A 21,088-nucleotide genomic window follows, 5' to 3' on the forward strand; every position below is an offset into this window, starting at 1 on the left:
TCGAATCATTCTATCTAATGCAGTTAGTCGAGATTGATCTAATTCATCTATCATACTTGACCAGTATTGTTCGAATGGCAAATCATTTTGTTTCTTCACTCTAATAGTTTACAAATTTATTTCAAGTAATAAAACAACTTTATGATCATATACTAGCTCATAAGGTGTCGAACCTATGGCCTTTTTAGGTGAACACCTATATGCTCATAGTACTTGGCTTAAAGTATTATGCCAATTTCGAGGTTGTCTCCCTATATATTTTTTAATTAAACTTGTTATAATTTTATTAATGGCTTCGACTTGGCCATTAACTTGTGCATAATAGAGAGTCGAGTGTATTATCTTAATACCTCATGATTCAACAAACCCCTTCATTTATCGACCTGTAAGCTTGGTCCCTTGATCTGTGGTCAAAGTTTGGGGATTATCTTAGCTTGGGTAACCTCTTTCATGGGCACACAGCTTCCACCCACTTTGTAAAGTAGTCGACTATCACCAAGATAAACTTATGCCCCTTAGTCGAAGGAGGGTGAATTATTCTTATTAAGTCGAGAGCCCATCCTTTGAATGGCCATGACTAGACTATAGAATATAAGTCAAAGGCGAGGACTCTTTGAATAGGTGCATGCCTTTTGTGTAAGACCCCGAATTTTTAGAAGTTCTATTACAAATTATTTTTTATCTAATGTAATTAAATCAAGTTTTGATAAATTGAGTTTAAATTTAGTACTCAGAGATTTTTTTTTATAGTAACGGGATAATTTTCATGGTTAAAATAAAAAATTTTAGTAATTAAAAAATAATGAGAATTTTATATAATTTAATTTGAATAATTGAAATTTTTAGTTAATATTATGAACTAAAAGAAAATTAATTACATTATTTTTAATTTTAAATTAGAGTACTTATTTGAAAACTAATTAGTAAGATGATAAATAAATAATGTTCTTGAAATTATTTTAATGGATTACATTTAGTTTTCAATTACTACCCTACCCTCCAATTTTATCAAAGAGGTAAATACCAAATCGGTACCCAAAAGATTCTGGCGCTGACAAAATGGTACCTGACTTTTGTTATTGACAAAATAGTCCCTAAAATATTTTAAAATTTGACAAGCATATCCCCGAGCTCGCCAGAGCAAATCTCCGGCAAACACAATGCTGACATGGCCATAGTGACCTGGCAACCACCTTCCAAACCCTAATCCCTCCCCCTCCCTCTCCATCGTAGCCCCTTTTCCCTTTCCCTCCCCATCGCAGCCCCCTTCCCTCTCCCTCCCTCTCATAGCATCTCATCTCATCTCATCTCATTTCTGCAATGAAAAAGAACAAAAATCTAATATCTCAAAATTCTATCATTTCAAAGTAACCACAAACCAAAACTTTTGATTCTCTCTCTCTCTCTCAGATCAGAGAAGAACGGAACGAGAATTTGAGAAGAAGAAGAAGAAGAAGGAATAATGGATCTAGCACCAGAGGAGCTACAATTCCTGAACATCCAAGAAATCTTGAGAGAATCATCTCAATTCCAAAGAGACCACCGAAAACATTCTACCTCATAACCCCAACCCTAATTTTTCCTCTCTCATCCGCCATCCTCGCACACTCACTATTCACACACCCACTATTCGCTCACCTCCAGAACTCTTATCAGGACTCTTCCTAAGCTAACCATGAATGGACCCTTCTCCTCACAATCCAGTTCTGCTACCTTTTTTTCCTCTTCGCCTTCTCTCTCCTCTCCACCGCCGCCGCCGTCTTTACCGTCGCTTCCCTTTACACCAACAAAGATGTCTCCTTTTCCTCCATCATTTCTGCAATCCCCAAAATCTTCAAGCATTTGTTCATCACTTGCCTCTGGGTCACGCTTTTGATGTTCATCTGTAATTTTATCTTCGTGATTTTCTTGGTTTTGCTTATTATAGCAATTGATACACAGAACTCGTTTCTGTAGTTTTTCACGGTTATTGTGGGTGTGTTGGTCATTATGAATTTGGTGGGATTGTTGGCGCAGAACGTTTTCTACTATATTTGCAAGAGTTACCATCACCAAGGGATTGATAAGAGTGCTTTACATGATCATCTTGGTAAGAAATTTGGGGGGTTTGTAGGTGGATTTTTTTTCTTATTTTTTTAATGTAATTGATGGAATAGTGTAATACATTTGGAAAGAAACACAAATGATATTGGTAGATTGTAATTTGAATTGTGATATTGTGTTCTGTTGTACATGCTTCTATCTGTGCCTTTATATGATCTGCAATGGGAGGGAGAGGGAAGGGGACTGCGATGGGAAGGAAAAGGGAAGAGGGCTGCGATGGGGAGAGAAAGGGAAGGGGGAGTGTGCGTTGGGGGGTTGCGATGGGGATGGAGGGGGAGGGGTTGCGTTGGGTAGGGGAGGGCTGCGATTGGGAGGGAGGGGGAAGGGGTTGCGTTGGGTAGGGGAGGGCTGCAATAGGAAGGGAGATGGAGGGGGAGTCTGCGTTGGGGAGGGAGGGCTTAGGGTTTGGGGGTGGTTTGCCATGTCACCAAAATACGGTGGCTATGTCAACATTGTGTTTGCCGGAGATTTGCTCCTGCAAGCTCGGGGATACGCTTGTCAAATTTTAAAATCTTTTAGGGACTATTTTGTCAATAACAAAAGTCAGGTACCATTTTGTCAGCGCCAGAATCTTTCGGGTACCGATTTGTTATTTACCTCTACCTAAATTAATCATCATTTTTATTAACACACACTCCCTCACCATCTCTCTGCAATGCCGTCACACACACACAACACTGATCAAAGAGAGTAATTGAAGGAGGGAAGAAAGGGAGAAGAGAAGACGAGGGGAAGGAAGGAGAGGACGATACCGGCTAGAGCTCCGCCGCCATCGTCGTCGTCGTGGCTGGACAGTTAGAGGACCAAAAAGAAGAGAAGGAGGTGCGTGAAAGAGAAGAGGGAGGAAAGGATAGTTCCACGCCGCCGTCGTGTCTATCGTAGGCGTGGAAGACCTTCGGTTGAGTCCGTCGCCGAACTGAGCTAAGGGAAAGGATAAAGGCGCGACGAGAGAGACTCCGAGGGAGAAGGTCGCGACGGAAGGTGTTGTTGCGGTGGTTGCTATCACCGCCAAGCTCGGTTGCCGGAGTTGTCAGAACAAATAACTGAATCAAAGCAACAGAAAAGAAACAAACAGAATTAAATTGAGATTAAGACAAAATAAATATCTGAATAAAAAGAAAAGAAAAGAAAACAATAAAATGAACAAAGAAAGAAAATTAACTCTAGAAACTCACTTACACTTGTACTCTAGGATCTTCCGTTGTATTGCTGAGACTGAAAATTTTTGCAAAGCTTTGTGTGACTGTGAAGTGTTTTGATTGAAGCCCCTGAATTCTTCTGAACTTCTCTTATTTATAGACCACAAGAAGTGAGCTGTAGACACGATCTAGCTTCTCTTTTTTTCTCCGAATTTTCATAACCCACGACCTTATCTTGACCATGAAGAATCTTGACTACTCCCAAATCTGACATCCCACATCCTCTCTTACCTTAGATCTCCAAATCCCACGTTCTGTGTAACACTTCTGGATAATATCACATGTGATTATCTCATTTCGATTTTTAAAGCTACTAACTCAACCCTCCTTCCATAATAAGTCGAACCATTGTGCTAACATTATTCATAGAACAACAACCTATGTGTTATGACATTTCGACTTACATACCATCGGATCTATTATTTATATGGGTCAAACGACATTTTATTTCACTATGGTCAAGTTGTTCATAATATCAAATTGAATAATTTTTTTATTCAATTTTAATTTATCTTTTTTATTTTTTCCTTCAAATATAATTTATCTTTTTTATTCAACTTCTATCCTTATCTTTTTTTTTTATCTCTTATTTCATATTCTGTCAGTATTACATTGGGGCTTTGAAGCAGGAGGATAATCTCTTCAACATTGTAGGAGATGATTATAATACATATAGAGGTGTCGAGTTTTGTAGGGAACACAAGTTTAAAAGTAGGAAAGTTGTGCATATGGGTTGAAAAATGAAAGTATTGGGATATTGATAAAGTCCTTAATGCCACTGTTAATTTTTCATTTTGAACTCTTCTATCAGTAAATTATTAGATAGAATAAAAACGTAAATTTTTTTACGTTTGCATATATTGATAATTATTTTATTTATTTAAAAAAAATGTATTATTTGGTCTTTTTTAAAATTGTTCTCCGAAACTTCTGTACGGAGAGGGAGGACAAATGCTATCGGATAACATATTAATTCTCATAATTTTGTTGGGTAGACAATGATTTTTGTAAATAATGTGAATAATGTGTTTTAAAATTAGTCCAATAAAATAAAAAATACACTACACCTCAAATTACTCATCTAAATCTTAATATTAGGATAATCATCTACACACCTAATAAATTAAACATCTAATATATCAATTGTTCACATTATTTAATATTTTTATTGTCTATCTTTACTTTTTCTAATTCTCTTGCTTGCTCAGACGTGGCCTAACCCTTCTCAAAAATTGGAAGTATAAAATGTTTTTATATTTTTCATGGACTGTTGTTGCCAAAGCTTACATTAACCAAGATTACATATTACATATCCTTGTTAGCTTGAGACCTTGAGTCCACATTCTATTCAACGTAAATTTGTAGAGTACTGTACTTTTCTGCTTTTCTCCTACGAATTTTGTTTAGAAGCTTTAACATTTTTTCAAGCACATCTGGAACTTTAATGCAGGAATCGATGCTTTTCTTCATATATTAATGAGAATTAAAAAAACTTACACTCAAACTGAAATTAGAAAATTAGGACTGAGTATTCTGTTTAGTAATTAAAAAACTAAAATTAAAATTTCAATCTTGAAATTTCAGTCTCAAGACACAATTTCAATTCCTTTGATTGCGTTTAAAAGGAAGACCGAGACTAAATTAAGTCTCTATATTGTATTTAGTGTAAAATATACTGGATTAAAATTATGTTTAAATATTATGTATGGAATTTAAAAAAGCAAATGAGAGTATTTTTAAAAAAGAAATATTAAAGTTTAAGTCCTCTCTTTTTTTCACTTTCTAGAGATACTAAAGAGAGTTCCTTCTTAGGGGTGTTTACGGTGCGGTTTGGTTCGGCTTTAAGAGAAAAAGTCATCCGATCCAAACGGTTAATTTATGTGCGGTGCGGTTTGGATTGGATGAAATTGTTTTTGGAAATTCGATCCGATCCGATTATAAGCGGTTTGGATCGATTTGGATTTGCGGTTTTTTAAATAAAAAAAATTAAATACATATAACAAGTCTCAACATCAAATTTTAAATAATCAACAATGACATAACAAGTTTTAACAATATCTTAAAAAGCTAACGATAACATAATAGAAATAAAATTATAGGTTAGTTAAAATAAATAAATAAATAACATTTTGAACATAAAATATTTATTAAATAATAATAATACATGAATAATAGAAAAATGTATAACAAATTGAACATGTTATAAGTATAATCGTAAATATAATAATAAAATAATAATATTATAGCATATTATGCGGTTTGGATTGGATTGGATCGGTTATGAAAAGTAGATCCGAAATCCGATCTAATCCAGCAGTTTGCAAAAAATAGAATCCAATCAAATCCAAATTAGTGCGGTTTTAATCGATTTTCAGTTTGGATCGGATTGGATGAGTGGTTTAATTTGGATCGGTTTGGATTTGAACACCCCTATTCCTTCTGTCTCCACTTTCTAGAGATAATGGAATAGAAATCGAGAGACTGAGACTTAGTATCATGTTTGTTAGCCCACAAACTGATACTAAAATTTCAGTGTTTATCTCCAAAATTTCAATATTTTAGTACCTCTAAAAATGGGGATACATAGGACTGAAAATTTTTTAGAACAGAGACTGAAATTTTAAAAACATTTTATATCTAAAATACTCTCATTTTAATTAATTAATTCTAATTCTACCCTTATGCAAATTAAATTAGAGCTTCATTCTTATTTCATTTCTATCTCCCACTTTACACCAAACACAATATTGAGACTTATTTCAGTTTCTATCTTTAAGTCTCTATCTTTCTTCCAAATGCTACCTACAGAGACTAAAATTTTAATTTCAATTTCGGACTACCAAACACAATACTGAGTCTCAATGTCTGAAAACTAACACTAGATTCAAAAATACTCTTATTTGAATTTTTAGATTCTAAATCTATTTCTCTAATATTATTAACACATAACTCAATATTGTATGTTTTATACTAAATACAATATAAAAATTTAATTTAATCTATAATCTCTATCTCTGAATATCTATCTCCCAATTCCTGTTTCTCCTTCATAAGATTTCAGTTGAGTACATTAGCAGCGCTTTTTTTTTTTTTTTTTGAAGAATGCTAGGGGCCAGCAACTTTTATGATTTATAACCATCAATAATGGTTTTAGTGGTGTGAGATTGATGTAAGATTTCATCCAAGCTCACTTTTCTTTGCTAGTTACATACTGACCAAAATTTAACAAAATTGTTGACCCCTAGACTTTTCCTTTTTTTTTTTTTTGGGTTCCGGGAGCGCATATGTTTTAAACGGTCATTCACTTGAGTTCCCACTTAAATGAGTGCATTCTAGTTTTGGCAACATAAGGATCAGAAACGAAAGTTGGCTTTAGATTTTTTCTTTTTTTTTTTTCAAATTACGCGCAAGAGAACTGCCCTATCTATCTTGAATCCTGATGGATATGTGCAGAATGTCACAAGAAGCTTGATCCCACTTATTCCAACGCCCTTCTCTCTATTCCAAGTGTAGAAACTTCCGCTAGCAGGTTCGCTGCTTTGTTCGCCAACCTTGATTAATCTAAGCTAAATATATACTTTGGAAACTAACTAGGATGATTGGGGAGGTAAACATAATAACCTATTATCATTTTAGTTTAAAATAATTTATAATAGAAAACATTAATTGTTTTGAATAACCTATCGCCCATTATTAATTTAAATATTTTATACTGGAAAACATTTTATTGTCTTGCAAATTGAGTTTTGACAGACATTTATGTCCTAGTAGAATAAAAGAACTCCTTAAGCCTAGAATCATCAAATAATAAAGAAAAATAAAGTATTCCTTGAGGGCATTCCACATTACAAACAGGGTGAAAGACAAAGGGTACGAGGGTTAAAATACATTGAAATGGGCGATGGCAAACTGATTTCAAATATACCATCCTCACATTACAATTTCTGTAATCATACACCTAACACAACTAAGGAATCAACCTATAAACTGTTAATTTATGAAAACCTAGACCCAACAAAATATTCAGAATGTATCCCCGGATATTTCAGACCCACAAAAAATATTGTATCCATAGTACGGCAGTACCTTCTCTCAAGGCCTGTATGCACTACTTCAGTCTTCTCCTTTAAACTTAGCTTCGTAGACCTGAGGTTGCTGCAACACAAACAATTTCTTAAAATATCTAGAGCTGCAAAATTTCTGCAGTCAAACATGACTGGACCCTTGAGGGCAAGAGAATGTTTGGACGGTCAAAGATAAGAGTAGTTAACAAAAAAAAAAAAAAAAAACAAGTACAGAATTATAGGGACTAAAATTTCTAATGTGCCATTTTATGTCTGATCTTAAAAATTTATCAAATCTGAAGAAAATAAATAAGCAAAAGGAAACTCAAGGCTAATAAGTACCATGAACACAGCTGAAATCAATCTGCGTGCAAACCATCTCAAGTGCATTGCCCGTTGTGCAGCGCTTGCTGCTTCCACCGTTTCAAACCGCAAATATACAAAACCCGCACTTCTTCTGCATAAATGGCAAAGTAGTAGAGTTGATTCAACACAGGTAAATTGTGAAAATTAAAATTGACATAAAAAAAGACGAAGTAAAATTATTCTTCATAATTAAAGGAACCATGTCATGCATTTATAAACTTACTTGTCAACATAAATATGCTTCACCCGGCCATATTTAGAACACTCTTCTTCTACATCCTCTTTAATGTCTATATCAAAATCTGGCTCAGTCTGCATTGTAATACTTGTCATCAGTACTTTATTTGATATGACGGTACATGGTAAGCATAAAGTATATATAGTCAGTTAGTCACAAACCTCGGTGCTAGGATCAAACATATTCTTCAACAGCAAACACTCACTGGGGCTCCCTACAGGTTCTGCCACTGGAGTAGGCAAAATTTGAGTTGGGAGAGCAGGTGCAGGTATTATACCTGGATTACCAATAGGCAAACCCATGGTTGGCTGAATAGGAACAGCCCCATTCACAGCAGGCACCCCATTGCTGCATTATTGGAATCCGTGAAGATGGCAAACAGATCCATCATATATAAGACAAAAATACTATAGAGAAAGCACAAACCTTCCAGGAAGGCCATGGCGGTCTGCCAACTTCTGCATAAGCAATGCTCTTGATTGTGCATTTAAAGCCTTCACCCAAAAACGCATAATAGATGAGCAAGGAACTCATTGCGAATAAGAGAGTGGCCAATAAAATCAAATAGCAATATAAGGGCAGAATAAAAGAGGCAGAAGTTCAGGACATCCCCCAGATAAAAAGAAATGCAGCTTCATACATCAATAAGACTAATCTGGAACGATGAAAGATAAGGAGAAAAGAGGAAAGGAGGACGGGGCAGGGGGGAATCAAACAGAAATTCGTATAATTAACCTGAGAAGTAAAAGCAACTGCTTCTAAGCTACACTTTTAGTAACATTTAGTTAATTTTCAGCAACCATTATGCTGCAATGCAAATTTCTTGACTTTTCCGGAAACTAAATTTTTAAATATTCTGTATACCAGGTTTGAACTTACCAATCCACCTTCATCATCATCAAGATCTGCAGATTTTGCAGTTGTATCTTGGCTCCCAACATGATCAGTTACAGATGAAACCTGATTTGGCAAACATCAGACTCAGAGAACCACATGATCATCACTGAAAACATACACCATAAAGAAACAGAAAAAATCAACACAACTATTCCTACCTTGATAGTCCTGCCAGCAATCTCCAATTTTCCGTTTAAATTCTGTGCTGCCTTGGCATGTTCAAGATGGGCAAACTGTCCAAATTCAATCAACACAAATAAGAAACATGAATACCAATATATACAGGACAGGTATTATTCAAAGTTGAGTGTTAGAAACGAACTTGAACAAACCCAAAACCCTTGCAGTGTCCTGTCTCCAAGTCAAGAGGCAGTTGTACAACCTCCACCGGCCCAAATGGCTCAAAAATCTTGAAGAAAAAAAAGATGTTAAAATACGATAAATGGCACAGTATCCAATCAAGATTATAATTATTGACATCAAACAAACTACAGAAAGTAATCCAATATACAAAAATTAAATGGTTGATCTTTATGGAGAAACAAACTCTGCCAATTTATTGATGTTCAATCTGCACTCAGCGCTGATCGCGGCAGTGGCTCATCGAGGCCAAATATTGTTATCCAGAACACACCAGATAATGACAAGCGATAAATGGCTAAAATACCTCTCGCAGCTGACTCTCAGTCATGTTGAAATGAAGATTGCCCACATACAGCTTTCTGTCCATGGCACCATATGGTCCTGCTACGCCAGCAGCTCCAGTGGAAGCAGTAGATTGAACAAGGTTCTTTTCAGCCTCAGAAGGTTTCACCATTACAGGTTGACCAAGAAGAAGCTGGCCAGAAAGAGCAATTGCCATTGGCACTGACATTGCATCATAAAATTCAATGTACCTGCAGCCTCCCCATGAACTTGCATCAAGATTTCAGAACTAGATATGCAAAATTTGCAATCAAAACTTACAAAGCATACACAGCAAAGAGATTGGTGGAAACAAAAACTTTAGTGCAGACAGCTCAAGCTGGGTTTCTTTTGATGTATCTGACTCGTGTACAGAAAACGTTAGCCTGTCATAATCAAAATACAAAGCTAAGGCATATTTAAAATTGCCAATTCAATGGAGAGAAATGGGAAGACCATATGAGAATGAAGATACAGGTAACCCAAGACAGGGAGGATTAGCAACGGAAACTCATCTACTTTGCTTCTTTTATATGCGGAGGTTAGGTAGCAATTCAATTTCAATTTTTTTGTTTGGGGGGGGGGGGGGGGGGAGATGGGGAATATTCAACCTTGGCAGTTGTCAACTGCTGTAAAGATTAGTAAGGTAGCTCAGTTGCCAAATGGCTCTAGAAGACAAACAGAACCAAATCCATAAGCATCTCATCTAGACACCAATGGCATTTTTCCCACCCAAAAAATGAAAATCAGAAGGGAATAAACTAAAAGGGCTTATCAGCATACCAATGAAATTATCACTGTATACAAACTGAGAGGAAGAAAATTGGGAATAGGACCAAGCAGAAAACCAAGATTATGTATGTTGTCTACCTTGAGTACGCAGCATGAATTGATTAAACATGAGTGCAAGGTATTCCCACCATCCCTCATCATTATCGCATTGCTAGTTCATTTAAGAATACAGTTAAACATGATTCTTAGAAGTTGGTATCCTGGTACCACAATAGCACATGCATATAAATGTTAAATTATTTGAAAATAAAGCCATACCCAACTCCTTTAGAACGTCTTGAGTTTCTATCCATGATCAGACGAACATCTCTAACCTAGGAGGGCAAAAAATAAAAGTAACATTAGATGATATTTCATTCGACAAGAATCATCATACAAAGATACATATATGCTTATATGCTTGACATGTCAGCCTTGGAATTCAAATACCGACTTTGTTGCATTGAAAACCTCATGATGCCCCATCTTATTCATGGAAGACAGACACAGAAAAGTTGGGACACAGTAAAATTGTTATACTACTCAAAACTTAAGGCAGGTCAAAATTGCCAGCAACATGCATTAGTCCTTCTTAACAAACTAGCAATTATAGAATCTACAAAAGTAGTTATTAATCATAGGGGGAAAAGATAAGAGCATCTATATACTGAAACTTTTAATATAAAGTATACTAGAAATCTAGAATACAAGCCACCAGATTGTCGGAAGTCTTCAAAGTTCCAAAGGCAAAGAAATGTAAAAAATTGAAAACAACTAACCTTGCCAGCTTTTGAGAAGAATTCATATACATCTCTCTCTGTTGCTTTTAAGGGCATCTGCATGCAGAGATATAGCATATAAGCAATCAACGGGAAAAGAGATGAAATATTCAAGTATGCTAGACCTTTAAGATTGATATTGATAGTAATATTTAAAAACTGACAGAAGTGGGGCTTATCCTATCAACCTGATAGGCAAAAACAGTTCTCTGATCCCTTTCTGGGTCTGCCTCAGGCTCCGCAGCCTCTTTTTTATCCCTAAACCTCCTGAAATTAAATTAAACTTCATCCGTAAGGAGGAGGAGGAGGAAGGAGAGGGGGGAAAGTAAATAACAAAGCTCGTGATAGTTACATATGATACTTATATAAGATCATTTGAAGCTGTTTCAAATATATTTCTCGACACCAATAAAGCAATGATACAATACCTCCCTGAAGAATGCTGTTGAATGTTAAAATGTCACCTATCTAATGCATGTAAGAGGGACTCAATACTGACCAAAGTAACTATATGAGTGAGATCTACATGCAGCTTGAATACCACTGGAGAAATACGGATTGCATGAAACAGTGACACTAAAGGGATGAAAGTAGCTAATGCAAGGAGTATTGAAGAAAAGGAGAGTGATCATTGAATTCAGCCATTAACAAATCTAAAACGAAAGCAAGTAGCTGAAGAGGGACAGCTACTGAGCTACATATTAAGTTAAATAGCAACGAGAATTGAAGAGTAACCAGTGAATTGATTGATACGAGTAGAAACATTAAAACCTAATTCACAAAAATTGGAGATTACCGGCCATCGCGAGATTCGAAATCTGGTTCTCTTTCTCTGTCTCTGTCTCTCTCGGAACGACTCCTGCTCCTCCTGGATCTCTCTCTCTCCTCTCTCTCTTTCTCCTTTTCCTTCTCCCTCTCCCTTTCCCTCTCCCTTCTCTCGCGTTCCTTTTCTCTCTCCCTATCTCTCCTCTCCCTCTCCTTGTCCCTATCTCTATCTCTGTCTCTGTCCCTCCTCTCTCTGTCCTTATCCCGATCCCTCTCCTTCTCTTTTTCTCTGCTGCTCCTCTCCCCGTCCCTATCCCTATCCTTCTCCCTCTCACTGCGGTGGCGCTCCCTGTCACGGCTGGACCGTTCGCGGTCACGGTCACGGTCCCTCTTGGAGGCAGTGGTGTCGTCGTCGTCGTGCCTGGAGCGCTTGGTGCGCTTGTCGTCGGCAGCGTCGAGATCGTCGTCGACGTCACGCTTGCGGTAAGACCTATCTGTTCTGTCGGTGGAGTCCTTCTTCTTGAGCTTAGAGGAGTCTTTGTCGTCGTGGTCCTCCACTGTCTTCTCCAAGTATTCGTACTCGTCGAAGTCCATTTTTTAGGGTTTCTCTAACACTCAGTGAATGGTGCCGCTGAAACGGAGAACTATCTATCAGCTCTATTGTCAACTATGAATTCTAGGGTTTTGGTTTTTATTATTATTATTTCGCTTTTTTCTTCTCTTGGCAATTGGAATATGGAAAGAGCCAAAAAGGGTGTTTGGTTGGCTCCTCGGCTGTGTAATCTAGAAGAGCTTGAATTCCTATCCAAATTAAAAAATATACAAGAATACTATGTGCATTAACTAAAATTAATCATCATATATTTGGAATTTTTTTCTAGAATAAAATAAAAAATATTTTATTTAAAAAAAAAAATAAATCTCATTTTATTTTCTGAGACTTAATTTTTTGGCCACCGCTCTCCTCTGTAAACCTCACCATTTTATATAAGGTGTTTGTATATTTACCGAAGTTGAACAATCACAAAATATTTTTTTTCATCTTCTATTTCTCTATAAAATATTTAGAATTTTATTGTCTATTCATTATGATTGTGAAATAGTATATGATCAAGATGGATCTATTATATTTAATTATGTGTAATCAATATTTGCATATATGCCACTTAAAGTAAAAAGTTTAATAACATTAAAGAATTTTATAGATATATGTCAGAAATAGATAACACTTTGTTTTACAAAAAATATATTCGTATTATTAATATATCACATCTTTTTTTTTTACATAAATAAGCTAAAAAAAAAAAAGAAAACAAAGGACAGGAAACTGCTTAAACAGATGGGTAGTTTCACTTAAGATTATTCTCAAACTTCTCCCAAGGAAAGGGAAGCTCCACTTGATGAAATCATAACTTCATCGTCATCTTTACCATGGTATCCGCAACTGTATTTGCATCTCTCATAATTAAACGAAGTCAACACACCAATTCTAATGCATGATATCCCTTATTTTGAGCACCTGCGAATCAATAAACTCAAAACCATTTTGATGATTAGTAATAAGATTAAATACCTCCACGCAATCCGTCTCACAAATAATATCTCGTTGACCCACATCCCAAGCAAAGAGATAACATCTCCAAATAGTAAACAATTATCCTTGAAAAATACTATTACTCTCAATCATTATCAAACACCCCATTTGCCAACACTCATTAAAATCTCTGATCACACAAGCAAAATCAACACTATCACCAAAATCAGAATAACTAACATTACAATTTATCTTGAAAGTACCTATAGATGGACGATTCCAACAACCACTTAGAATAGAGGGGAGGATACGTTGTAATTAAAAAACACTCCTAAGCTCTTTTTCGGAAGTTAAAGCCAGACAAATCACTTTTTTCACAGGGCAAGTCTCATGAGGATTAAAGATGTCATTATTCCGTACTCGCCATATCCACCAAGTCTCGAAAAGAACTTGAATGGATGCTCTCTATGATGATACAATAATTAGTTCTTTAAATTTAGAGGATGACAAGAAATATCTAACATATGACATACAAGTTGAGCTTTCAGACAATCTCAAATATAATATAAAATTGATTCCTGACTAGAAAGACATCTTGGACATATTATTATTTTATTATTTAATCATAATTTTGATAAGGTTTTATGTTTTTTGTGAGTTAAGTATCGATTACGTGATGAAAAAGACATATATTTTATAAGAGCTTGGCACAACTATTGGGCAAATGTCCATCTGTTGGAATTATTTGTTTTTCTGGTCGACTTGTATGGAAGGATCTCTGTGGATACTGGTAATGATACCCCCTTAAGTAGGACAGTTAGAAAAAATATTAGAAGGACGATAGTTGACCTAAATATGCCACCTGAGGGTAGTCAAGAGGCATCAAATGTCAAGAATTCTAATGATTGCATGATGCAAGCAAATTTTGAAAGCCATGAGGGTTCTACGATTAAAGATGCAGAGGCTGAACTGATGAAAATTCCAGATAAGGAAGAGGAAGAGATGAACTACTTCACTGACACACAAATCACATTGACACAGCCTGCCATTTTCCAATCATATGATCGATTCGATCACTTTTTTACATTGAATTTCGAGGCAATGACTCCAGATTGTTTGTTTAGTCAGGGAAGCCCCAAAGATGATCCTACCAATGAGTTTGAGATTGAGCAACAGTATGAAAACAAGGAAAAAGTCATTATGGCAGTTAAGATGTATAGCATTAGGAGGGTTGTAGAGTATAAGATACTAAAGAGTGGTCAATTAAAGTATATTGTATATTGCACTCAATTTGGGTTTGGTTGTTAATGGAACATACACATATCTTATCGCCGAAAGCAGGAAAATGGGAAGTAAAGAGATACAATGGTCCTCATACTTGCATACAAACATCAATGGGCCAAGACTATGGAAGGTTGGACTCGAAGATAATTGTTCAGTACATATTCAAAATAGTCAAAATTGACCCAACCATCAGCATAAGAGTTCTGCAAGGAGGTGTGGATAATCACTTTGGTTACAAGGTGTCGTACACAAAAGTTTAGCTTGTAAAGCAAAGAGTCATTGCTATGATATATGGAGATTGAGAGGAATTATATAACGAGCTTCCTCATTAGTTATTCGCTGTGGAGACGTGTGCCTGTGTACAAATGGTTGTGTCTGAACTCCCCCGATCATATCACCCTGAAAACCCATAGCATCTGAGTCGAGTAAAGTATGAATCCACTATGGCCAACTACCAGGCACTACATCCAAGTCCTGTGTCTGCAAAGTGGGACAAAAGGGTAGCTCCACATCAAAATCTATTTGGCTAAGCAACGAATCAAATGGAATCTCCCACAACTGACTAGTCCCTGCCTCTACCGTATTGATGGTTGTGAAGTGTAGGGTGGTCTGAGTGTCAGATAGTCTCCAAGAACAGGTCATGATATCTAACCAACAACCTATTCCATAGTCTCCTCTACTATTAGGGAACTTACATGTGCCTGGTGTCTATCTCTAGGTGGGCTAACAGACGCTCTATCCCAGCGACACGCAGCAACCCCACACCTAGGACAAGCTCTACCTCGTCTCCCTCCATGAGGTCGCACTGGTGGAAGCTCTCCATCCTCGGGCTGATTCAACTGTGGAGCCTTTGAACAATGAATCGAGAGATCCTCGGGTATGTATCCTCCCACCGCGAAGCTCTGGTTGCCCTAACCAACCAACTCTATGTGCGCCCACTAGAAATACATCTCAAATATGGTTGTGATGGGCGCAGGTCAAACGCATGATGTATCTGAAGTCGATGGTCACCCCTAGCTGCCCACATCTTATACTAACCCCCCAATAACTCAAGGTACCACTTACCTCTGCTGAATCGACCATCGTGCCCGTGCATCTCGTCGATGTTCAGTGCCCTGGTTAGGATGCGCTGCAGGCCACCAAATTGTCTAACCATGCGATCTATCTGGTGCCGCTTGACAATAGAAAAGCAAAACAACGAGCACACTACAACAGTAGAGGCTTTAGCCTCAATGGTCCTCTGTGGAACGATATCCTGGATGAGTGGGTCAGAATATGGCGTCTAGTCAACCTATTGATAGATGCCAAAAAACATTATATACACAAAGAAACATGATATAATATTTAAATGCACGTTCAAATATTATTTACATTATAAATACCAATGCCATTGAGGATACGCCTCCACTGTCGAAGCCTCGTCTCTACTCTATCATTAAATGGATCCAACCCCACCTACTTATAATATCATGAGTATTTAGAAATCACACAATTATAAACATTAACTTAAGAAATAACAAAGCAGAACATACAAGGTAAGAGTACCTCTCAATCACCGAAAATTGGTGTTGGTCAAATCCCTTAGGTTGACACAAGGGTATATGATGATATGCCCAAGAGATAAGCAATCCACAACATCCATCCACGTTCCACTACCTATAATTCGTGGCACGGTACATCTGGCGGTACAGCCATGCCAGCACACCTGAACCCCAAGACAACCTTCCATATCGATCAAGGTCCTCCAATTGAGGTAGCCACTTCATGTGAACGCGAAAGTCAGACCCGTCCGGAAATAGAATGCCTCAAATTATCTGCATGATATATTTTCTGGTGTACTACAGCAGGCGATCCTTTGTCGGTTGAGCCTCTAATTGTCCACAAATAGTATCACAAAACCATGCAAGATTGACAGTCCACTTGCTCTGTGACTATCTGTCATTGAGTCCTGGCACAACACCTAACAGCTGCTAATAGAGGTCCTCAATAGAACGTCCTTCATAGAGCTACCCTCACCCACCAATACAACTGCTTACTGAATCTCCCTCAATATTGAGTCCTAACTGATATGCCATGTTCTGCAGGGTAATAGTCATCTTCCCACAGGGCAGGTAAAACGTATGAGACTTAGGACACCATTTCTCGATCAAAGCAGAGACCAGTACCAGTCATGGTCCCACTCTAACATATATGCCACATGCTCAAATCCAGTGTGTCCTGATCTCCTCGAACGAACATGGTAGTAAATTCCTTCTCGTATGTAAGATCTGAAGACCCTAACAAAATAATCAATAATTCATACAAAATTGAGGCCACAACTAATAAGACAAATTTTAAATACATAAAAGACATAAATTATAAGATATACCACTTGGCTAAGTCTGCAAGTAATATGGTCAATCCGATCTCGTCTATACAGGGTATCCTCATAGCTTAACACGTTTTGTGCCATCAAACTACACTATAATAAAATAAACTAGAACAAAATAATTTAAAATTAACTAACTTTTTACCAAATATATTAGAAATAAATATAAATACTTATTATTCTGGCAAGGATACTCTTCCGCATTATAGGTTGGCTTCACACTACCTTTGAGGACTATTGTAGCTTCTGGCTCAAAAGTGAAGTATCCCTGTGAACTCGGACCCAAGCATACCACCTAGAAAAAATGACTCTGACACTCAAGTCAGTGAAATATCTCTAATAGAGTGAGTATTATATTGTTTATTGTGTTGTTGACCTTCTGCCTCCTTATCGTCGATTTTCCTTCTGATTTATAGCCACTATAGCCATCGGTCCGTTAGTCGTGGCTGACTAGTTGTGAGATTTTTTGGGAAAATGTTGTTATGATAAGGAGTTTAATTAATTTGAATTTTATTTAGTCTTGCTGAGGTATAATCCATTTTCTCCGAAGTATAAGGGATACGGTACATAGCCTCCAAACTTGACTTGTCCAACTTACGTTTTAGCAAGTTGAGCTTTTGTCATACAATTATACCTCGGTTGTCGACGAATATGTTATCCCCCAAGCTCAACGTGGTTGCTTTTGTTCAAGCTTGAGTTTTTGAAACAAATTAAATATTGGCAATAATAGCAACAGTAATTAAAACTTGGCAATTAATAATTATTGTACCTTGTGAATCGGGATGTAATAAATTCGCATTTGTTTCTTTGGATGAGATCTGGACCGTTTTTTTTGTCATGGTATGTGAACAGTTACTTTTTGAATTACCCACTAAGTTAGTGGGTAGTATTGATGCTTTATTACCGTTTTCATCTTGGAAAACTCTTCTTGCTTAAGTTCGCGAAAGAGACATGACTTCAAGAGGTTAGTTTTTTTTTTTCTTTGTCTATATTTTTTGTTTTTCGACAATGGCTAAAGAAAAAGAAAACAAAAAAGTAGTTGAGGTTAAAAGCGAAAATCCCTATCACTAGATGCATGTTGATGTTAAAACTCGTTTGTCTGCTTATTGCGATAACGAGTCATTGCTAGAGCTTAGGGCTGTGAAACTGACCAAAGAGGATTCGGGTTTTGGCATTGAACTCCTCCCTTGTGGCAATGAGGAAAGGGTTTTTGAGAAAAGGGGGATTGGGCTTATTTCTACATGTATATCCCCTGTTTTATAAAACTTTATTTGAAATTTCCTTTTACTGGCTTTGAGTGCAAAGTTTTGACGCAACTGAACTGTGCTCCCTCGTAGTTACACCCAAACTCTTGGGCTTTTCTGCGAGCTTTTGAATGTTTGATGGCTTTTCTGGAATATCCTGCATCGTTAAATATTTTCTTTTCTTTGTTTCTGTCTAAGGGGGTGCGAAAAGGTTTGTAGGTTTACCTTAGTAGCTTTCCAAGTCGTTCCCTCTTCCAGTTATATAAATCTTCTTTTAAAAATTCCAAGTCGATATTTGTGAAGGTTCGGTTGCTAGAGACCGAATACCCTTTTTATCTAGATGATGAGTTGATGGAGAGGTTTCCTTTGTATTAGTGTCCGGAGCCAATGCAAATTCTTGAGGCTATAGAGAGAAATGAGGATAAGTGCATGTTTTTTGATTTTTTAATAGAATGTTTTACTGCTGGTGAATGTCTGTGGATCCCAGAGTTGTTGGATTTTGAGAAAGAAAATGACAAAGAGGGTTTAAAGGCTTATATAGGTATTGTATTTTAGTTTTTTCTTTTGCTGGTTGGTTGGTAATTGTTAACGTAGCACTTTATTTGTTTTGCAAGTGGTAGAGTGCCTAATTTGTCAACTTCTCGCCTGCAATCTTTACTTAAAAAGAAAAATCAAAAGGTTGGCAGTGGGTTGGGAATAGGGAAAGAAGGTGGTGGGAATGCCGCTCATATCACTGCTCGACCTCATCCTTCTCCGAATAGAAAAAAGGGTTGATTATGAGAAATCGTTGGAAGTGCTTGATGCGTGAGCATCTTTCCTATCTTTTCCTAGTGAATTTGCATTTGAATTGTTAAGTTTAATCAAGATTTAATTATCTTTTAGCCACTATGAATACTACTTTGAGTTGTATGCAATTCTGTTTATTTCAGGTAGCATTTCAGTCGAATTTGACAGAATTTGCGTGAAGAAACAAAGCCACAGCAGAATAAGGAAGTGGCCCCAAACTTGGAAATCCCAAGTTTGGCGCCAGGAGTGCTTCACAATCACCCTTTGCTTTCGGCCTTTACGGCCCCAAAGTTTGGCACCACACTCAAGAATCCAAGGAATGCATGCGGGTGGTTTGAAGCCAAACTTGAGATATCTCAAGTTTGGCTTCAACTAAGAAGATTTGAAGAATGTATGCGGGTGGTTTGAAGCCAAACTTGAGATACCTCAAGTTTGGCTTCAACCAAGAAGAATCAAAGAATGCTCACAGGTCACCTGAAGTCAAGCTTGAGAAACCTCAAGTTTGGCTTCAACCAAGAAGAACTGAAGGAGTGCTTACTGACTTCCTGAAGCCAAACTTGAAGTTACTCAAGTTTGGCGCCAGCAAGGATAAGCGCCAAACTTTGCAACTCAAGTGGTCCCCATTCACATACAAGGCTGCACAAGACGAATTAAATTAATTTTGATTTAAATTTTATTTTATTTTAAAATAGAAAAATATATTATTTAGTTTTAGGAAATATAATTTACATTAATTAGGATTAGATATAAAAGGGAAAAGAATCAGCCCTTCGGATCTCTTCTCTCTTCTACCTTATTCTGCAATTTACAGTTTTTGGAATCCTAGTTTTCTCTCTGAACCATGAGCAACTAAACCTCCACTGTTAAGGTTAGAAGCTTTGTTTATTGTATGGATTGATACTATTATTTTTCTATTTTAATTCATGTACTGATTTCTATTTCAAGAATTATTTTCATTCTTTATCTTATGAATCTGGGTGGAACGGAAGTATGACCCTTGTTCTAATTGAGTTCTTGTATAACTTGGAAGAGCTCTTTACTTGAACAACAGCTTGAAAACAATTTCTCTTAAATTTCTAATTATTTGGACTTAATGAGATACATGACATATAATCCTCTTATATTTAGGTAATTAGAGTTTCTGTTGCATATAAACTAGAATTGAACTTCACCCTCTAATTGGAATTAAGTGACCAAGGAATTGGCGGTTGATGAAGGTTAGAGGAGAGTAAAAAGGTCTAAGGAATTAGGGTTTAGTCATATATAGTTTGGCATGAATTGAATCTTGCATGATTAAAATAGTTAGTAAGAAAAGTCAATCCGGAAGATAGATATCTCTGATGCCTTAACTGTTTCTCCATATATACTTCACAACTTGTTTATTGCTTGCTTTTCTGATTCTCTGAATTACTGTTTGATGCATTTGAACTCTCAACACTCTTTTTTTGTTTGTCTAACTAAGTAAATCACTTAACCATTGTTGCGTAGTCCATCAATTCTTGTGGGATCGACCCTAATTCACTTGAGGTACTACTTGGTACGACCCGGTGCACTTGCCGGTTAGTTTGTGGGTTATAAATTTCGCACCAAATTTTTGGTGACGTTACCAGGGATTGACTGTGATTAACAACTGTTAGTTGTTTGATTGCTTAGATTAGGCATTTTAGTTTTAAATTTTATTTAATTCTGCCTTATAATTTTCGAATTCTAGTGCTAGTATTTTTCCTTAATTTTTGAAATTATGTTTGGTGTTACCTAGTTAATTTTATTTTGATTTTTCTGTTTAATTTTCTTATTGAATTTCGAAACTCCTAGCTTGATTTTGGTCATTATTTTCGAAAATTTTAGCCTTAATTAGTAAGTAGTTTTATTTTATTTCTTTACACAGGTTACCTCACTGGAATTCTCTACACTCTGACATAGAGAATCCCATTTTTCTTGTCTTCTGTCTGTTTATGAGCAGGAACAGGGACAAGGAACCTCTTATAGATTTTGATCCTAAACCT

General features: G+C 36.6%; 1 protein-coding gene and 1 pseudogene across 1 annotated transcript; one reads left to right on the forward strand and one right to left on the reverse strand.

Moving 5' to 3' along the window:
* The first annotated feature begins 1,462 nt into the window (after positions 1 to 1,462).
* On the forward strand, positions 1,463 to 4,039 carry LOC112735361 (uncharacterized; annotated as a pseudogene).
* A 3,048-nt stretch (positions 4,040 to 7,087) lies between these two features.
* LOC112733175 (uncharacterized) lies at positions 7,088 to 12,782 on the reverse strand. The gene is made up of 13 exons (XM_025782045.3): positions 11,898 to 12,782; positions 11,290 to 11,368; positions 11,102 to 11,158; positions 10,602 to 10,657; positions 9,535 to 9,763; positions 9,190 to 9,276; positions 9,026 to 9,100; positions 8,850 to 8,930; positions 8,397 to 8,464; positions 8,132 to 8,318; positions 7,956 to 8,044; positions 7,709 to 7,823; positions 7,088 to 7,457 (listed from the first exon to the last, which is right to left on the reverse strand). The coding sequence occupies exons 1-13, from the start codon at positions 12,458 to 12,460 to the stop codon at positions 7,416 to 7,418; spliced, it is 1,728 nt and encodes a 575-aa protein (XP_025637830.1). The 5' UTR covers positions 12,461 to 12,782; the 3' UTR covers positions 7,088 to 7,415.
* Between the last annotated feature and the right edge of the window lie 8,306 nt (positions 12,783 to 21,088).

Source organism: Arachis hypogaea, chromosome 13 (genome assembly GCF_003086295.3).
Source record: "Arachis hypogaea cultivar Tifrunner chromosome 13, arahy.Tifrunner.gnm2.J5K5, whole genome shotgun sequence".
NCBI classification, from domain to species: Eukaryota; Viridiplantae; Streptophyta; class Magnoliopsida; order Fabales; family Fabaceae; genus Arachis; species Arachis hypogaea.